This window comes from Chiroxiphia lanceolata, unplaced genomic scaffold, assembly GCF_009829145.1.
Source record: "Chiroxiphia lanceolata isolate bChiLan1 unplaced genomic scaffold, bChiLan1.pri scaffold_59_arrow_ctg1, whole genome shotgun sequence".
Classification (NCBI taxonomy): domain Eukaryota; kingdom Metazoa; phylum Chordata; class Aves; order Passeriformes; family Pipridae; genus Chiroxiphia; species Chiroxiphia lanceolata.
Genome location: NW_022476527.1, coordinates 84,940 through 98,258, shown reverse-complemented (window position 1 = coordinate 98,258; position 13,319 = coordinate 84,940). Strand labels below are relative to the sequence as shown.

General features: G+C 64.9%; 2 protein-coding genes across 5 annotated transcripts; both read right to left on the bottom strand.

Annotated features, from left to right (window-relative positions):
• Nucleotides 1-62: 62 nt before the first annotated feature.
• Nucleotides 63-3,719, bottom strand: UBE2M (ubiquitin conjugating enzyme E2 M). Its single transcript, XM_032677447.1, has 6 exons — nt 3,084-3,719; nt 2,351-2,445; nt 2,017-2,055; nt 1,648-1,751; nt 1,299-1,362; nt 63-898 (listed from the first exon to the last, which is right to left on the bottom strand). The coding sequence occupies exons 1-6, from the start codon at nt 3,190-3,192 to the stop codon at nt 758-760; spliced, it is 552 nt and encodes a 183-aa protein (XP_032533338.1). The 5' UTR covers nt 3,193-3,719; the 3' UTR covers nt 63-757.
• Nucleotides 3,720-4,069: 350 nt separating this feature from the next.
• Nucleotides 4,070-13,083, bottom strand: TRIM28 (tripartite motif containing 28). Of its 4 annotated transcripts, XM_032677420.1 has the most exons (19): nt 12,313-13,083; nt 12,013-12,122; nt 11,808-11,940; nt 10,994-11,135; nt 10,187-10,303; nt 9,805-9,919; nt 9,345-9,491; nt 8,970-9,084; nt 8,725-8,810; nt 8,425-8,644; nt 8,100-8,142; nt 7,766-7,825; nt 7,136-7,348; nt 7,057-7,087; nt 6,435-6,706; nt 6,002-6,101; nt 5,850-5,924; nt 5,336-5,470; nt 4,145-4,951 (listed from the first exon to the last, which is right to left on the bottom strand). In XM_032677420.1, exons 1-19 carry the CDS (start codon nt 12,512-12,514, stop codon nt 4,754-4,756), a joined length of 2,514 nt encoding a protein of 837 aa, XP_032533311.1. In that variant the 5' UTR covers nt 12,515-13,083; the 3' UTR covers nt 4,145-4,753. The 4 variants fall into 4 exon arrangements, with proteins under 4 accessions (XP_032533308.1, XP_032533309.1, XP_032533310.1 ...); XM_032677417.1 differs by having other exon boundaries at nt 4,070-4,951; nt 7,057-7,348; XM_032677418.1 differs by having other exon boundaries at nt 4,070-4,951; nt 7,057-7,348; nt 8,100-8,139.
• Nucleotides 13,084-13,319: the final 236 nt, after the last annotated feature.

Sequence of the window (13,319 nt, the reverse complement as noted above, 5' to 3'; positions counted from 1 at the left end):
CATAACCAGCCTCCCCAGTATAAACCACCAAAAACCAGTATAAACCACCAAAAACCAGTATAACCAGTGCCTTCGTTCCCTTCGCTCTTTAATCTCCGCTCGAGCCATGACGGGGGGTCCCCCCCCACCCCCGGGGGGAATAAATAGGGGGGGGAATTTTGGGGGTCCTGGGGGGGTCCTGGGAGGTCCCCAGGAGGTCCTGGGGGGACTTGAGGGGTCCTGGGGGGGATTTTGGGGGTCCCCGGGGGGGTTTTGGGGGGGTCCCCGGAGGTACCGCGTGGGGTTTGGGGGGTCCTGGGGGGGGGGATTTTGGGGGGTCCCAGGAGGTCCTGGGGGGTTCCCAGGGGGGTTCTGGGGAGTCCCAGAGGGTCCCCAGGGGGACTTTGGGGGTCCTGGGGGGTCCACAGGGGGAATTTGGGGGGTCCTGGGGGTGTTGGGGGGATATGTGGGGTCCCCGGGGGGGGTCCCGATGTCAGTGGCCCCCACGTCACCTCCCCCCCCGCAAAAGGGGTATTCAGGGGGTCCTGGGGGTGTTTTGGGAGGGGAGGAGTCTGGGAGGAATTTGGGGGTTTTTGGGGAGTCCCGGGGGTGTTTTTGGGGGGAATTTTTTTATGGGGGGCGGGGGTCACTTGATGTCTGTGGCCCCCACAGAGCCCCCCCGAGCGGGGTTTTGGGGGGCTCTGTGGGGTCCAGGGGGGTCAGGGATTTTCGGGGGGGGTCCCGGGGGTGTTTTTGGGGGGGATTTCGGGGCAGGGGGTCACTTGAGGCAGCGCTCGAAGTACGTGGCCCCCACGTAGCCCCCCCGCAGCGAGCGCTGCACGTTCTGCTCGAAGAGGCGCCGGTTGCTCTGCAGGACCTCGGCCGCCTCCTTGTTCAGGGGGTCCTCGGGGTTCGGCTCCTGGGGGGGCACAGACCCCGTGAGCGCCGACCCCAGACCCCGAAATGCTCAAACGGACCCCAGAACCCCAGTAGCAGCCCCCCAAAACCCAAAACACTCCCCCCAGACCCCAAATTCCATTAACAGCCCCTCAGACCCCAAAACACTCTTCTCAGACCCCAAAACACTCCCCCCAGACCCCAAACCCCACTAACACCCCCCAGGGACCCCAAAACCCTTTAAGAGAACCCCAAGGACCTCAAACCCTGTGACCCCTGCCCCGGGACCCCAAAACCTGTCCCTGCCCCCCCAGGCCCCTCAGCCCTCCCTGAACCCCCCAGGTGTCCCCATGTCCCTGTCCCCAGGTGTCCCCCCAGGTGCCCCCCAGGTGTCCCCCCAGGTGTGTCCCCGTGTTCCTCACCAGGAACAGGTACTGGAGGCCGTAGATGATGGAGTTGATGGTCAGGACGGGCTTCCAGTCCTCCCTACGGACACGTCAGGGACACATGGACGTGGTCAGGGACACACGGACACGTGAGGGACACATCAGGGACACACGGACACGGGGACAGACAGACACATCCAGACCCGGGGCAGCCTGGTCACCACAGACACCGACAGGTGGCCATGGCCACGCCAGGGGGGAGCCCACGGGAGGTGTTTGGTAGCCCCTCCATGGGTTGGTAGCCCCCCTAGATGTTGGTAGCCCCCCCAGGGCTGTCAGTAGCCCCCGTAGATGTTGGTAGCCCCCCTAGATGTCGGTAGCCCACCTGAGGATGTTGAGGCACACGTTGCCCTCCAGGTCGATGTTGGGGTGATAAACCATCGTCTCGCACTTCACCTTGGGGGGGTCGTGGGGGTACCCCTGGCCCACCTGGGGGGGGGACACACAGCCACCGGTCACTGGCTGGTGGCCACCAGCCCCTAGGGCCCCCCTTGGACCCACAGCGGCCCCAGCAGGGCTTGGTGGCCACTGCTCAGGGCGGGGTGGCCACCAGGTGTGTCCCCCCCTCCAAGGCCACTGGTGGCCCAAGAGGGGGCTTGGTGGCCCAGGGACGGATTTGGTGGCCTAGGAGGGGTTTGGTGGCCCAGGAGGGGGTTTGGTGGCCCAAGAGGGGATTTGGTGGCCCAGGACTCACCTTAAAGCTGAAGACGAATTTGCCGCCCTTGTAGAAACCCTGAGGGACAGAGAAATGTCACCGGGGGGACATTTGGGGACAGGGACATGGGGACAGGGACAGGGGACACTGGGGAACATCTGGAGGGGTTGGGGACACTGGGGGGACCCCCAGGGATGGGAGAGGACAATTGGGGGCGTCAGAGGGGGGGACATGGGGACAGTGGGGACCCCAAAGTGACCCGAGGGGAAGGGGGGGACAATCAGGGAGGGACCTGGGGGGGACAGGAGGTGACACGGGTGACACAGGGGGTGACACAGGTGACAGGGGAGGTGACATCTGGGGACAGTCCCACCTCGTCAGGGCAGATGAGCAGCCGGAAGTGCAGCAGGTCGTCCTGGTCGGAGAAGTCGATCTCACACGTCTTGGGCAGGTTCAGCTCGTTGATGTCTGGGGACAAACGGGGACATCTGGGGACACTGGGGACATCTGGGGACATTGGGGGGACACTGGGGGACACTGGGGGACACTGGGGGGGGGGTTGGGGCGATTGGGGACATTGGGGGGATTGGGGACACAAAGGGACACTGAGGGGACATCGGGGACATGACGCAGGTGACACACAGGGGACAGGGACAAAGGGGACACAGACGTGTCCCCAGTGGGACCAGTGTGTGACCCCAACTGGGACCAGTCCCCGACCCTTACTGGGACCAGTACCTGACCCCAACTGGGACCAGGACCTGACCCCCAGTGGAACTGTACTGGGACCAGTTCCTGCCCCCAACTGGGGCCTTACTGGGACCAGTATGTGACTCGTACTGGGACCAATACGTGACCCCAACTGGAACCTTACTGAATCCAGTCTCTGGCCCTTACTGGGCCCAGTATCTGACCTCAACTGGGACCAGTCCCTGACCCTTACTGGGCCCAGTACCTGACCTCTACTGGGACCAGCCCCTTCCCCCTACCAGGGCCTAACTGGGCCCAATCCCTGACCCCCGCTGGGCCCAGTCGCTGACCCCCCTCAGAATCGTTACTGGTCCCAGTCCGTGCCCCTCACTGGTCCCAGTCCGCCCCAGTCGCACCTTTCTGGATCCGCAGCTGAGCCGCCGAGGCCTTTTTGCTGGAGCTCTTGGTGCCTCCGGCCGATTCCTCCTCCTTCTTCTGCTGCTTCAGCGAGAACAGCTTGATCATCCTGCCGGCCCGGGCCGGGGCGGCGCCGGCCCCCCCGGGGGGCGCGGGGGGAGCGGCGGTTCGGGGCTTTCTGGGGGGTTTTGGGGTTTTTTGGGGGGGTTTCGGGGGGTTTCGGGGGGTCCGGGACCGACGGGGCCGGGGGCGAGCGCTGAGGGGCCGGCCCGCTCGGCAACTTCCGGAGACGCTCGGTAACTTCCGGAGTCGCTTCGGGAAAGTCCGGGAAGGGTTCGGGGATCTCCTGAGCCGCTTCGGAAAGTTCCGGAACCGGTTCGGGAAGTTCCGGAACGACCTGCGAATCACTTCGTGACTTTCCGAAGCCCCTTCGGGAACCTCCAGAACCGCTTCGGGACCCTCTGGAGCCGCTCTGCAAGTTTAAGAGCCGCCTCGGGGGTCTCCAGAGCCGGGGGGGCTGGAAGGGGATCCGGGGCCCTTCGGCTCTTTCCGGAGCCGCTCGAGGGGAGCTCAGCCCGTTCCGGGGTCACTTCGGCTCTTTCCGGAACAACTCGGGTCCTCCCGGAAAAGGGGCGGGGCCGGACCCGTCGCGACGAACCGGGCGCGGCCCCGCTCGTGCCTTCGGCTCTTTCCGGAAAACTTCGGCAATTTCAGGCCCCACGGACCAATCCCCGCGCACGGGGGCGGAGCTTGAGGCCCTTCCTTCTACTGGGCGCAACCATCTTTACGGGGGGGGGCCTGTACTGGGACCAGTTTGCCCTCTGTAGTGGGTTGACCCTGGCCAGATACCAGGTACCCACTAAAGCCGCTCTCTCACTGTCCCCTCCGTAACTGGACAAAGACAGAAGAAAAAAGCAATTCAGAATTCATGAGTCTGGCAGAGGTCAGTGACTGATCACCTTCATGGGCAAAACAGACTCCAAGTGGGGATGGTACTTAAATTTATTACTAACAGGATAAGAACCAAAGACTGAGAAATAAAACAGTCTTAAGAACACCTTCCCCCCACCCCTCCTTCCGTGTTCTCCCTGCTCCTCCCCAGCGGTGCAGGGCCACAGGGAATGGGGGTTACAGTCCGTTGTTGTTTCTGCTGCTGCTCAGGGAGAGGGGTTGGAGTCCTTCCCCTTGATGGATCTCTCTGCCCTGAGTCCATCCCTCGGGCAGCAGCTCTTCCCAACCTGCTGTCCCGTGGGTCACTCCTCCGTGGGGTCAGTCCTTCAGGAATGAGCTGTACTGGCCTGGGTCCCCCACAGGGGCCACGAGTCCTACCCGAGAAAAACCTGCTCCATCCTGGGCTTCCCTCTCCTGCAGGTCCCTGCCAGGACCCTGCTCCAGCCTGGGCCTCCCACGGGGTCACAGCCTGGCAAATCCTGACCCACAAGGAAGAAGGACCAGGAGTGGTTTTATAGGTCCAAGGAGCAGAACTGGGGTCCTGGAGGGGGGACCAGGACCCTGGTGAGGGGGATTGGGATCCTGGGAGGGGGGATTGGGGTCCCAGAGAACAAACTGGGGTCCTGGGGGGAATTTCAGGACCCCTGGGAGGGGGATCATGACCCTGGGGAGGGGGATTGGGGTCCCAGGGAGGGTTTCAGGACCCCGGGGAGGGGGATCAGGACCCTGGAGCAGCAGAATTGGGGTCCCAGGACACCGGGGGTGACCCCGGGTGGTCCCAGCCCCCCTGGGGAGGGGGCTCAGGCTGCAGGGGGGTCCCTGGGTGGTCCCAGAATTTCCTGTCCCCGAAGACGCGGCTCAGGCGGGTCTCGAGGAACCTCTGGACGCTCAGCAGGGACTGCAGCCCCACCTTGTCCTGGGGGGGAAAACAGGAGGTCAGGGGGGCTGGACACCCCCTCTGAGACCCCCAGAGACCCCCCCCAGATCCCCAGGGACCTCCCAGAGCACCCCAGACCCCTCAGAGACCCCCACCTTGTCCTGGGGGGACATGAGGGTGAGACCCCCAGAGACACCCCCTGACCCCCACAGGGACCCCCAGATACCCCAGAGGGACCCCCAGAGCTCCCCAGGGCCCCCCCAAACCCCTCCAGAGACCACCCCCAGACCCTCTCAGACACCCAGAGAAACCACCAAGCCACCCCAGACCTCCCCAGGGATGCCCAGAGGGACCCCCAGACCCCCCCCCGGGACGTTCAGGGACCCCCAGACACTGCCCGGACCCCCCAGACACCCCCCAGACCTCGGTGGTCCCCTGGAGCTGCCCCAGGACCCTCCAGGCGTCCCTGGCAAACTCCTCAGGGGTCCTGTACGGGGGGCTCAGCTTCTCCTGCAGCTTCGCCCTCATCAGGGTCAGGTCCAGGGCGGGACCCCCCTCCTGTGGCCACCAAACGGGGTCAGGGGCTACCAAACCATGACTGGGGCCACTAAATCCCTGCCTGGGCCTTCAAATGTGCCCTGGGGCTACCAAACCGCTGTTTGGGCCACCAAACCCCTCCCATGAGCATCAAACTCCGCAAGGGTCACCAAACCCCAGGAGCCCCTGAGGTGTTCATGGTGGTCCCCATGGCTCAGTAGCCCCCCTGTAGCCCCTGAGGTGTTCATGGTGGTCCCCGTGGCTCAGTAGCCCCCCTGTAGCCCCTGAGGTGTTCATGGTGGTCTCCGTGGCTCAGTAGCCCCCCTGTAGCCCCTGAGGTGTTCACGGTGGTCCCCATGGCTCAGTAGCCCCCCAGCCCCCCCCGGTAGCCCCCACTCACCGCAAGGCCGCGCGGGCGCTGCAGGGCCCTGCAGGGCTCGTGGCACAGCAGCTCCAGCAGCACCAGCTCACACCTCTGGGGGGGGAGAAAGAGGGCAGCCCTGGATCCCCCAGGATCCCTTGGGATCCCCCCCAATCCCCCCCAGGACTCACCTGCTGGTCCAGGGGGCTCAGTCGGGCGGGGGTTCCCTGGCCCAGGGGGCCCTGAGAGGGCAGGGGGAGCTCCTGGCACAGCGAACACGTCCAGTCGGAGCTGCGGATCCGGGGGGAGCCATTGGGAATGGGAGATCCCAGGAGGTTTGGGGCCGGCAACGGGATTCCCACGAGGATCAGGGAAGGGGAAAGAAGACCCCACGATGTTTGGGGCTCAGTGGGGGATTCCCAGAGGGATCAGGGGCAGGAGATCCCCCAAGTTTTGGGGTCGTCGGAGGGATTCCCAGAGGGATCACAGACAGGGAACGGACATTCCACAAGGTTTGGGGTCAGCAGGACGACTCCCACAGGGCTCAGGGAGGTGACAAGGGGCAGTGGATCCCAGGGAGGTGCCGCAGGCCCCCAGATGCCGCTGGATCCCCGTGGGATGTACCTGGGCACATCGAGCAGGGCGGGCAGGTGGCAGTGCAGGTGGAAGCAGCGCTGGCACCGGTCACACATCACCACGGCCCCCGCACGGCCACACACCCGGCAGCTCCACCCCACGGGGACACCCTCAGTGGGGACACCCTCCGAGGGGACACCCTCCGAGGGGACACCCTCCGAGGGGACACCCCTGGGGACACCCCCCACGGTGGGAGGGGGCAGCAGCCCCACGGGCTTGGTGTCCCCGGGGTCCCCGATGGCCAATTCCTGAGGCTCCTCCTGGGGGGGAGGGAAGGAAAAGGTGAGGGGGGGATATGGGGGGGACAGAGGGGGACGTGGGAAGGGGACATGGGGAGGGAACATAGGGAAGAGGGACAAGGGGACGTGAGTAGGGGATGGGGAGACATGGAGGTGGACACTGGAGAGCGACAGGGGGTCACGGGGAGGGAACACGGGGGGCAGGGGGACATAAGGGGGGTACACGGGGAGGGGTCAGGGGGACACAGGGGGACACCAGAGGGGGACACCAGAGGGGGACAAGGAACACTGGGGTGGCACAGGTGACACTGCAAAAGGACAGGTGACAATGAAGTGGCACAGGTGACCCCGGGGGGCCGGGGCACACTCACCTTGACGGGGATGTTTCCCTGTGGCCGTGTGCTCTGCGCTGTCCCCTGGGGTGTCCCCTGGGGTGTCCCCTGCACTGTCCCCTGGGCTGTCCCCTGTGGTGTCCCCTGGGCTGTCCCCCCCTGCTCGATGACGATGACGCTGAACTGCCCGGCCGAGGGCCCCGGCAGGACGCGGAAGGCGGGCAGGGGCAGGGCCGGGTCCAGCGCCAGGCCCAGCTCCAGCCGCTCCAGCGACACCCGCGGCACCTTGAGGGGGCGTGGGGGGGGGCCCTGGCACCCTCGGGGACGCCTCCTGGGGGGAAAGGGGGGGGTCAGCACCAGGGGAACCCCCCCGGGGGACAAATCCTGGGAGTTTGGGGGGGGCTGGAAGCATCTGGGGCTTTTGGGATGGGGGAACAAGGGACACGGGGGGACAAGGGACACCCCAGGGACGGGAGGACAAGGGACAGGGGGGACCCCGGGGAGAGGGGGACAAGGTCTGGGAGAGTTGGGGACAGGGGGACTCCAAAGGGATGTTGGGGACATGGTGACAAGGGCCAGGGGGGTCCTGGGTCCTCACCACCCCCTGGCCCAGGGGACAGGATGGGGGGACCCTCACAACCAAGGGCCAGGGACCCTCAAAGGGGGTGACAAGGATGGGACAAGGGGGACAGGTGGCCCTGGACAAAGGTGACAAGGGGGTCCCAGGGGTCCCACCCCCCCCAGTTACCGTTTAATGAGCAGCTTCTTAACAAACTTTTCCTCCCGGGGGGAATTCCCAGATTTCCTCCTGGATAATAGGGGGGGGTCAGGGGGGCTCCAGGAGCCTCCAAAGCCACCAAATGTCACCAGGGAGGGGGTGACAAGAGCCAGGAGGGACTGGAGGGGGTGACAATGGACAGGAGGGTCCCAGGGGAGGTGACAAGGGACAGGAGAGACCGGGAGTGGTGACGAGAGACAGGAGAAACCAGGGGGGTGACAATGGACAGGAGGGACTGGGCAGAGGTGACAAGTGACAGGGGCGTCCCAGGGGACGTGACAAAGGACAGGGTGTCCCCCCTCACCTGTCCCCTCCTGTGACGGTGTTTTCGGGGGGCCCGGTGGCTGCTGGGAAATCCCACGTCAGGGAATTCCTGGACCCCCCAGTCCGTGTCCCCTTCCCCTGTGCCCCCTCCCTGTCACCCCCCGTGTCCCCAACCTCTGTCACTCCACCCGTGTCCCCCCCATGCCCCCACCCCCTCATATCCCGTGCCCCCAACCTGTGCCCCCCAACCCATGTCCCCCATGTTCCCCTCTCCCCATATCCCCCCATCTCCCCCCTCCCCCTGTCCCCCTCGTGTTCCCCCATCCCCTGTGCCCTCCCTCCCCCTGTCCCCCCCATATCCTCACCCAGCTTGGGGGTCTCCGGCGGCGGCTCCAGGTGTGGGGGGGACAAGTCAGGACATTCCAAGCCCTCGATCCCGGAGGGAAACTGAGGTGGGAGGGGGGGGCCCAGAGCCTCCCGCCCAATTGGGGGGGACCCCCAGGGGGCCTCCTGTGCCCCCCCTCCAGCCCTGTTCTGGGGGGGCTGAAAGAGCAGCCTGGGGGTCACCTGCCCGTTGCTCACCACCTGGGGGGAGCAGGGGGTTATTTTGGGGGGAGGGGGCAGCCAGGGGGGTCCCCAAAACACCCCTGAGACCCCCCAAGTACCTGTGGGGCCGGGGGGGGATCTCGGGGCCTCATGGCAGGGGGGGGGCTCCCGGGGCGGGGCAGGGGCCACTCCGAGATGATGGTGCCTGGGGGAGAGGGGAGAGGTGTCAGGTGAGGTGGGGACACCAGAGACCCCCTGACACCCCCTTGTCACTTGTCACCCCCCTGGTCCCTCCTGTCCCGTCACCCTCCCTGGTCCCTCCTGTCCCCTGTCCCCCCCAGTGTTCCCCCTGGTGTCCCCCCACCGAAGTTCTCGGCGCTCTTGGTCCAGGCGGGAAGATCCCACTGGAATTTCAGCTCCCCCGGGGGCTCCTCACGCTCCACTGGGACACGGAGGCTCCGCTGGATCTGGGAATGGATCTGGAAGGACATGGGGAGGGAGGGCACAGGTCACAGGGACACCAAGGGGACTCGTGGGACAGTGCAGGGACACCCTGGGGACACGTGAGGGGTCTGAGGGTGGGGTTGGGGGGCTTTGGCCCCTCCCCAGCACCCCCGGTGGGGGTGTCACTGCCCACTCCTCTGTCACACCAACAGGTCGCCCAGTGGTCCCCAAGTGTCCCCAGGTGCCACCGCGGGGGTCCCTGCCCCTGGGAGGCTCGGGGGGGGCTCAGCCTCACCAGTCTGTGGGAGAGCAGCAGGGCAGTGCCCCGGGAGGTGCCCATGGCCCGGGACACGAAGCACATGACGAGCTCGTGGTGCTTCTGCAGCTCCGACAGCGCCCGGAGCCGCCGCTCCAGCTCCTCCTGCCACATCTCCGTCACCTTCTGGGGGGACACCGGGGTCACACAGGGCATGGGGACACTGAGGGGACACTGAGGGGACACCAGGGGACACCAGGGGACAGCAGGGACAGTGCCTGGAGCTGTGACTCCAGCTCCTCCTGCCACGCCTCCGTCACCTTCTCAGGGGACACTGAGGAGACCCGGGGGGACAGCAGGGACAGGGAGGGGACATGGAGGGGACAGTCCTGGCCTCAGGGGACAGAAGGGGACAGTGCCACCCTCACCTGGGGAGGCAAGGACAGGGAAGGGACAGTGAGGGGACAGTCCTGGCCTCAGTGGACAGTGCCACCCTCACCTGGGCCTCCCCGAGCAGGACCTTGCCGCGCTTGTTGAGCTCCCTCATGACCTGCAGGATGGCCATTTTCACCTCCACCTGCAGCCGCTGCTGCGCCTCCGAGCCCTGGCGCTGCCTGGGGACAACGGGAACACCGGGAATGGGGACACGGGGGGGACACGGGGGGACAGGGGGGGACACGGGGGGGACACGGGGGGACACGGGGGGGACACGGGGGGGGACACGGGGGGGACACGGGGGGGACACGGGGGGGGGACACGGGGGGGACACGGGGGGGGACACGGGGGGGGACACGGGGGGGGACACGGGGGGGACACGGGGGGGACACGGGGGGGACACGGGGGGACACGGGGGGCACGGGGGGACAGGAGGTGCCACGCACAGGCCCCGCAGGTGCCGCTGGCAGTCCTGCAGCGAGGCCAGTTTGGTGCTGAGGCAGCGGGACACGTCCAGCAGCAGCGACTGCTGCTCACGAGCCGCCTCAGGAACACTCTGGGAACTGGGAACGCGCCCAGGACACGGAGACACGGCGGGAACCGGGGGGGAACCGGGGGGACAGAATGGGGGGAGAAGAGGGAGAAAGGGGAAAACGAGAAAAAAGGGGAAAAACGGAAAAAAGGGGAAAAAAGGGAAAAAAAAGAGAGAAAAAAACCCAACCTAAGTTTCTCGTTATCTCAAAAACCGTTAACAAGGTAACCAACCCTCATTAAGCATCATTAACTAGTTAACTTAATCATTGTAGTTAATTCGGAGTTTCCACTTTGTGAGAAAGGTTCATTTTATTTCCTATTTAATTAAATTAAATTTTCTGCATCCAAATGCTGCTGGGACCATTAATTATTCAGTCAATCCACTAATTAGCTGCCTGTTTAAATAAATAATTGAGTTAATTATCAATGCAGCCACAAAGTTGAAACAATCAGAGAAAAACACAGTAAAAACCCCCATCACTCATTACAAAAACATCCTAAAATGAGAAAATCTCTAATTAATAATTAATAATTAACCTGTAAACCATCTCCACCTCTTCTTCAGCAACTAATTAACATAATTAATTAACTACTCCCCTTTCCAGGGGCCTGAGCAGCTGCCCTTTCAGTCCATAACTCCCATTTCCATTCCCTCTTTGCCCCAAATCCCTGTTTTTAACATGCTTGATTAATATGCAAATGAGCGCTAACGAACTCACCGGTGGCCCTGGTGGGTGCTGAGCTGGCACAGGTGGCACACGAGGGTGGAACAGCTGGAACAGAACCGATCCCGGGGCTCCTCCGGGTGCTCTGGGCACGGCCCCAGAGCGGGACTGGCACCGGAACGGGGCGGGGCTGAGCCTGTGGGGATGGACTGGGATGGACTGGGATGGACTGGGATGGGGCTGAGCCTGTGGGGATGGACTGGGATGGACTGGGATGGACTGGGATGGGACTGAGCCTGTGGGAATGGACTGGGATGGGGCTGAGCCTGTGGGAATGGACTGGGATGGACTGGGATGGGGCTGAGCCTGTGGGAATGGACTGGGATGAGACTGAGCCTGTGGGAATGGACTGGGATGGACTGGGATGGACTGGAATGGGGCTGAGCCTGTGGGAATGGACTGGGATGGACTGGGATGGGACTGGGATGGGACTGAGCCTGTGGGAATGGACTGGGATGGACTGGGATGGGACTGGGATGGGACTGAGCCTGTGGGAATGGACTGGGATGGACTGGGATGGGACTGGGATGGGACTGAGCCTGTGGGAATGGACTGGGATGGGGCAGAGCCTGCGGGAATGGAGTGGGATGGACTGGGATGGGAATGTCCTGGAGAGCAGCTCCTCCTGCACAGATGACACAGGAAGGGGACTGGGAGTGGACTGGGAACGGCACTGGGAATGGGACTGGGAATGGCACCAGGATGGCACTGGGAATGGGCCCCTGAGATGGGCCTGCCCGCAGGTGTCACACAGGGACAGGGGGTGGCAGGGGGGTGTGACAGTGACACTGAGGTGACAGTGACTCACCGATGTCCCTGACGGAGTGGCCCCGGGTGTACCTGACCCTGAGATGGGCCTGCACGCAGGTGTCACACAGGGGCTCGGCGCAGTCATCGCAGAACCTCGTGGCCACCGCGTTGTCCTCGCAGCTGCTGCAGCTCTGAGGACAAGGGACAGGCTGGGCCACCTCCTCCCCGGTAATCAGGGCTAATTAACGCTAACGAGGCTCTACCTGGCGGGGCTCAGGCCCTGCGGTGGCTCCAGCCCCACTGTCCTGCAGGAAGAAGTTGTCCAGGATGTCCCCCAGGGGACACTGGTAGCGGCACACGGGGCACTCGAACACTGCGGGGACAGCGGGGACACGAGGTCAGGGAAAACAGGGGGGACAGGGAGGGCAGAGGGGGTACCAGGGTCACCCCACACCCCCCTCTGGGCGGCTCGTTAGTGGCGGAGGGGCCCTCATTGCTCTCAGTGTCCCCCAGTGCTCCCAGTGACCCCCCAGTGCCTCCCAGCTCCCCCAGTCCCCCCTCACCCGCTCCATCTCCGCCGAGGCAGGTCCCGCACACCGAGTGCAGGCAGGGCAGGAGCCGCGGGTCCCGCTGGGGGCTGAGGCGCTCCCGGCAGCGCCCGCAGTGCTCCAGCAGCTCCAGGTGCCCCAAGGGCTCCGCTCGCGGGCCCTTCCCGGCCCCTTCCGGGCCCGTCCTGGCCGCCGCCGCCGCCTCAGGGCCCGACATGGTGGCCCGGTCTCCCCTCAGCCCCCTCACGGCTTCCGCTCCCGCCCCCCCGCCCCGGCCAATCACCGCCCGCCGAACCTGATGGACAGAGCAGGGGCCAATGAAAGGGGGAGGGAGGACGAGAGATTGACGGGGTGAGGGGCCAATAGGAGAGGAGCAGGCGGGAGAGAAAGGGCGGGAAGGAGAACGGGCAAATCAGCGGTGGAAGCGCCACGGGGAGGGCGGGGATTGTAGAGACGTGACGCTTGGCCAATCGGCTTCCGAGCTCGGCGAAGAGGAGGGGCGGAGGCGATGATTGACAGGTCGGGGAATCAATGCGCTGCAGACCGGGGATACTGGGAGCACTGGACGCTACTGGGAGCACTGAGATTACTGGGGGCACTGAGATTACTGGGACTGCCGAGGGTACTGGGGGCGTTACTGGGAGGGCCCCGCATGACACTGGGACCAGAGGCTGAGGGGCCCTGAGCACCGGTGGCCCTGGGACAGTGTCCCCTCTTTGTGTCGCAGTGTTCCCCGTTATGTCCCCCCAGTGACTCCAGTGTCCCCCCAGTGTCCCTCCAAGTTCCCTCCTGTCCTCCCCCATGTCCCCTCTGGTGTCCCCCAGTGTCCCCCCTGGTCTCCCAAGTCCCCTCCCATTTCCCCAGGTCCCCCCATGTGTCCCCAGTGTCCCCCCTATGCCCCCCTTGTCCCCGGAATCCCCCCCCTCTCCCCAGTGTCCTCCCATGTTCATTGTCACCCCCAGAGGCCACCAAGACCATTTGAGCCACTCCCCGCTGGCCACTGTTTGGGGGGGCAGGAGCCA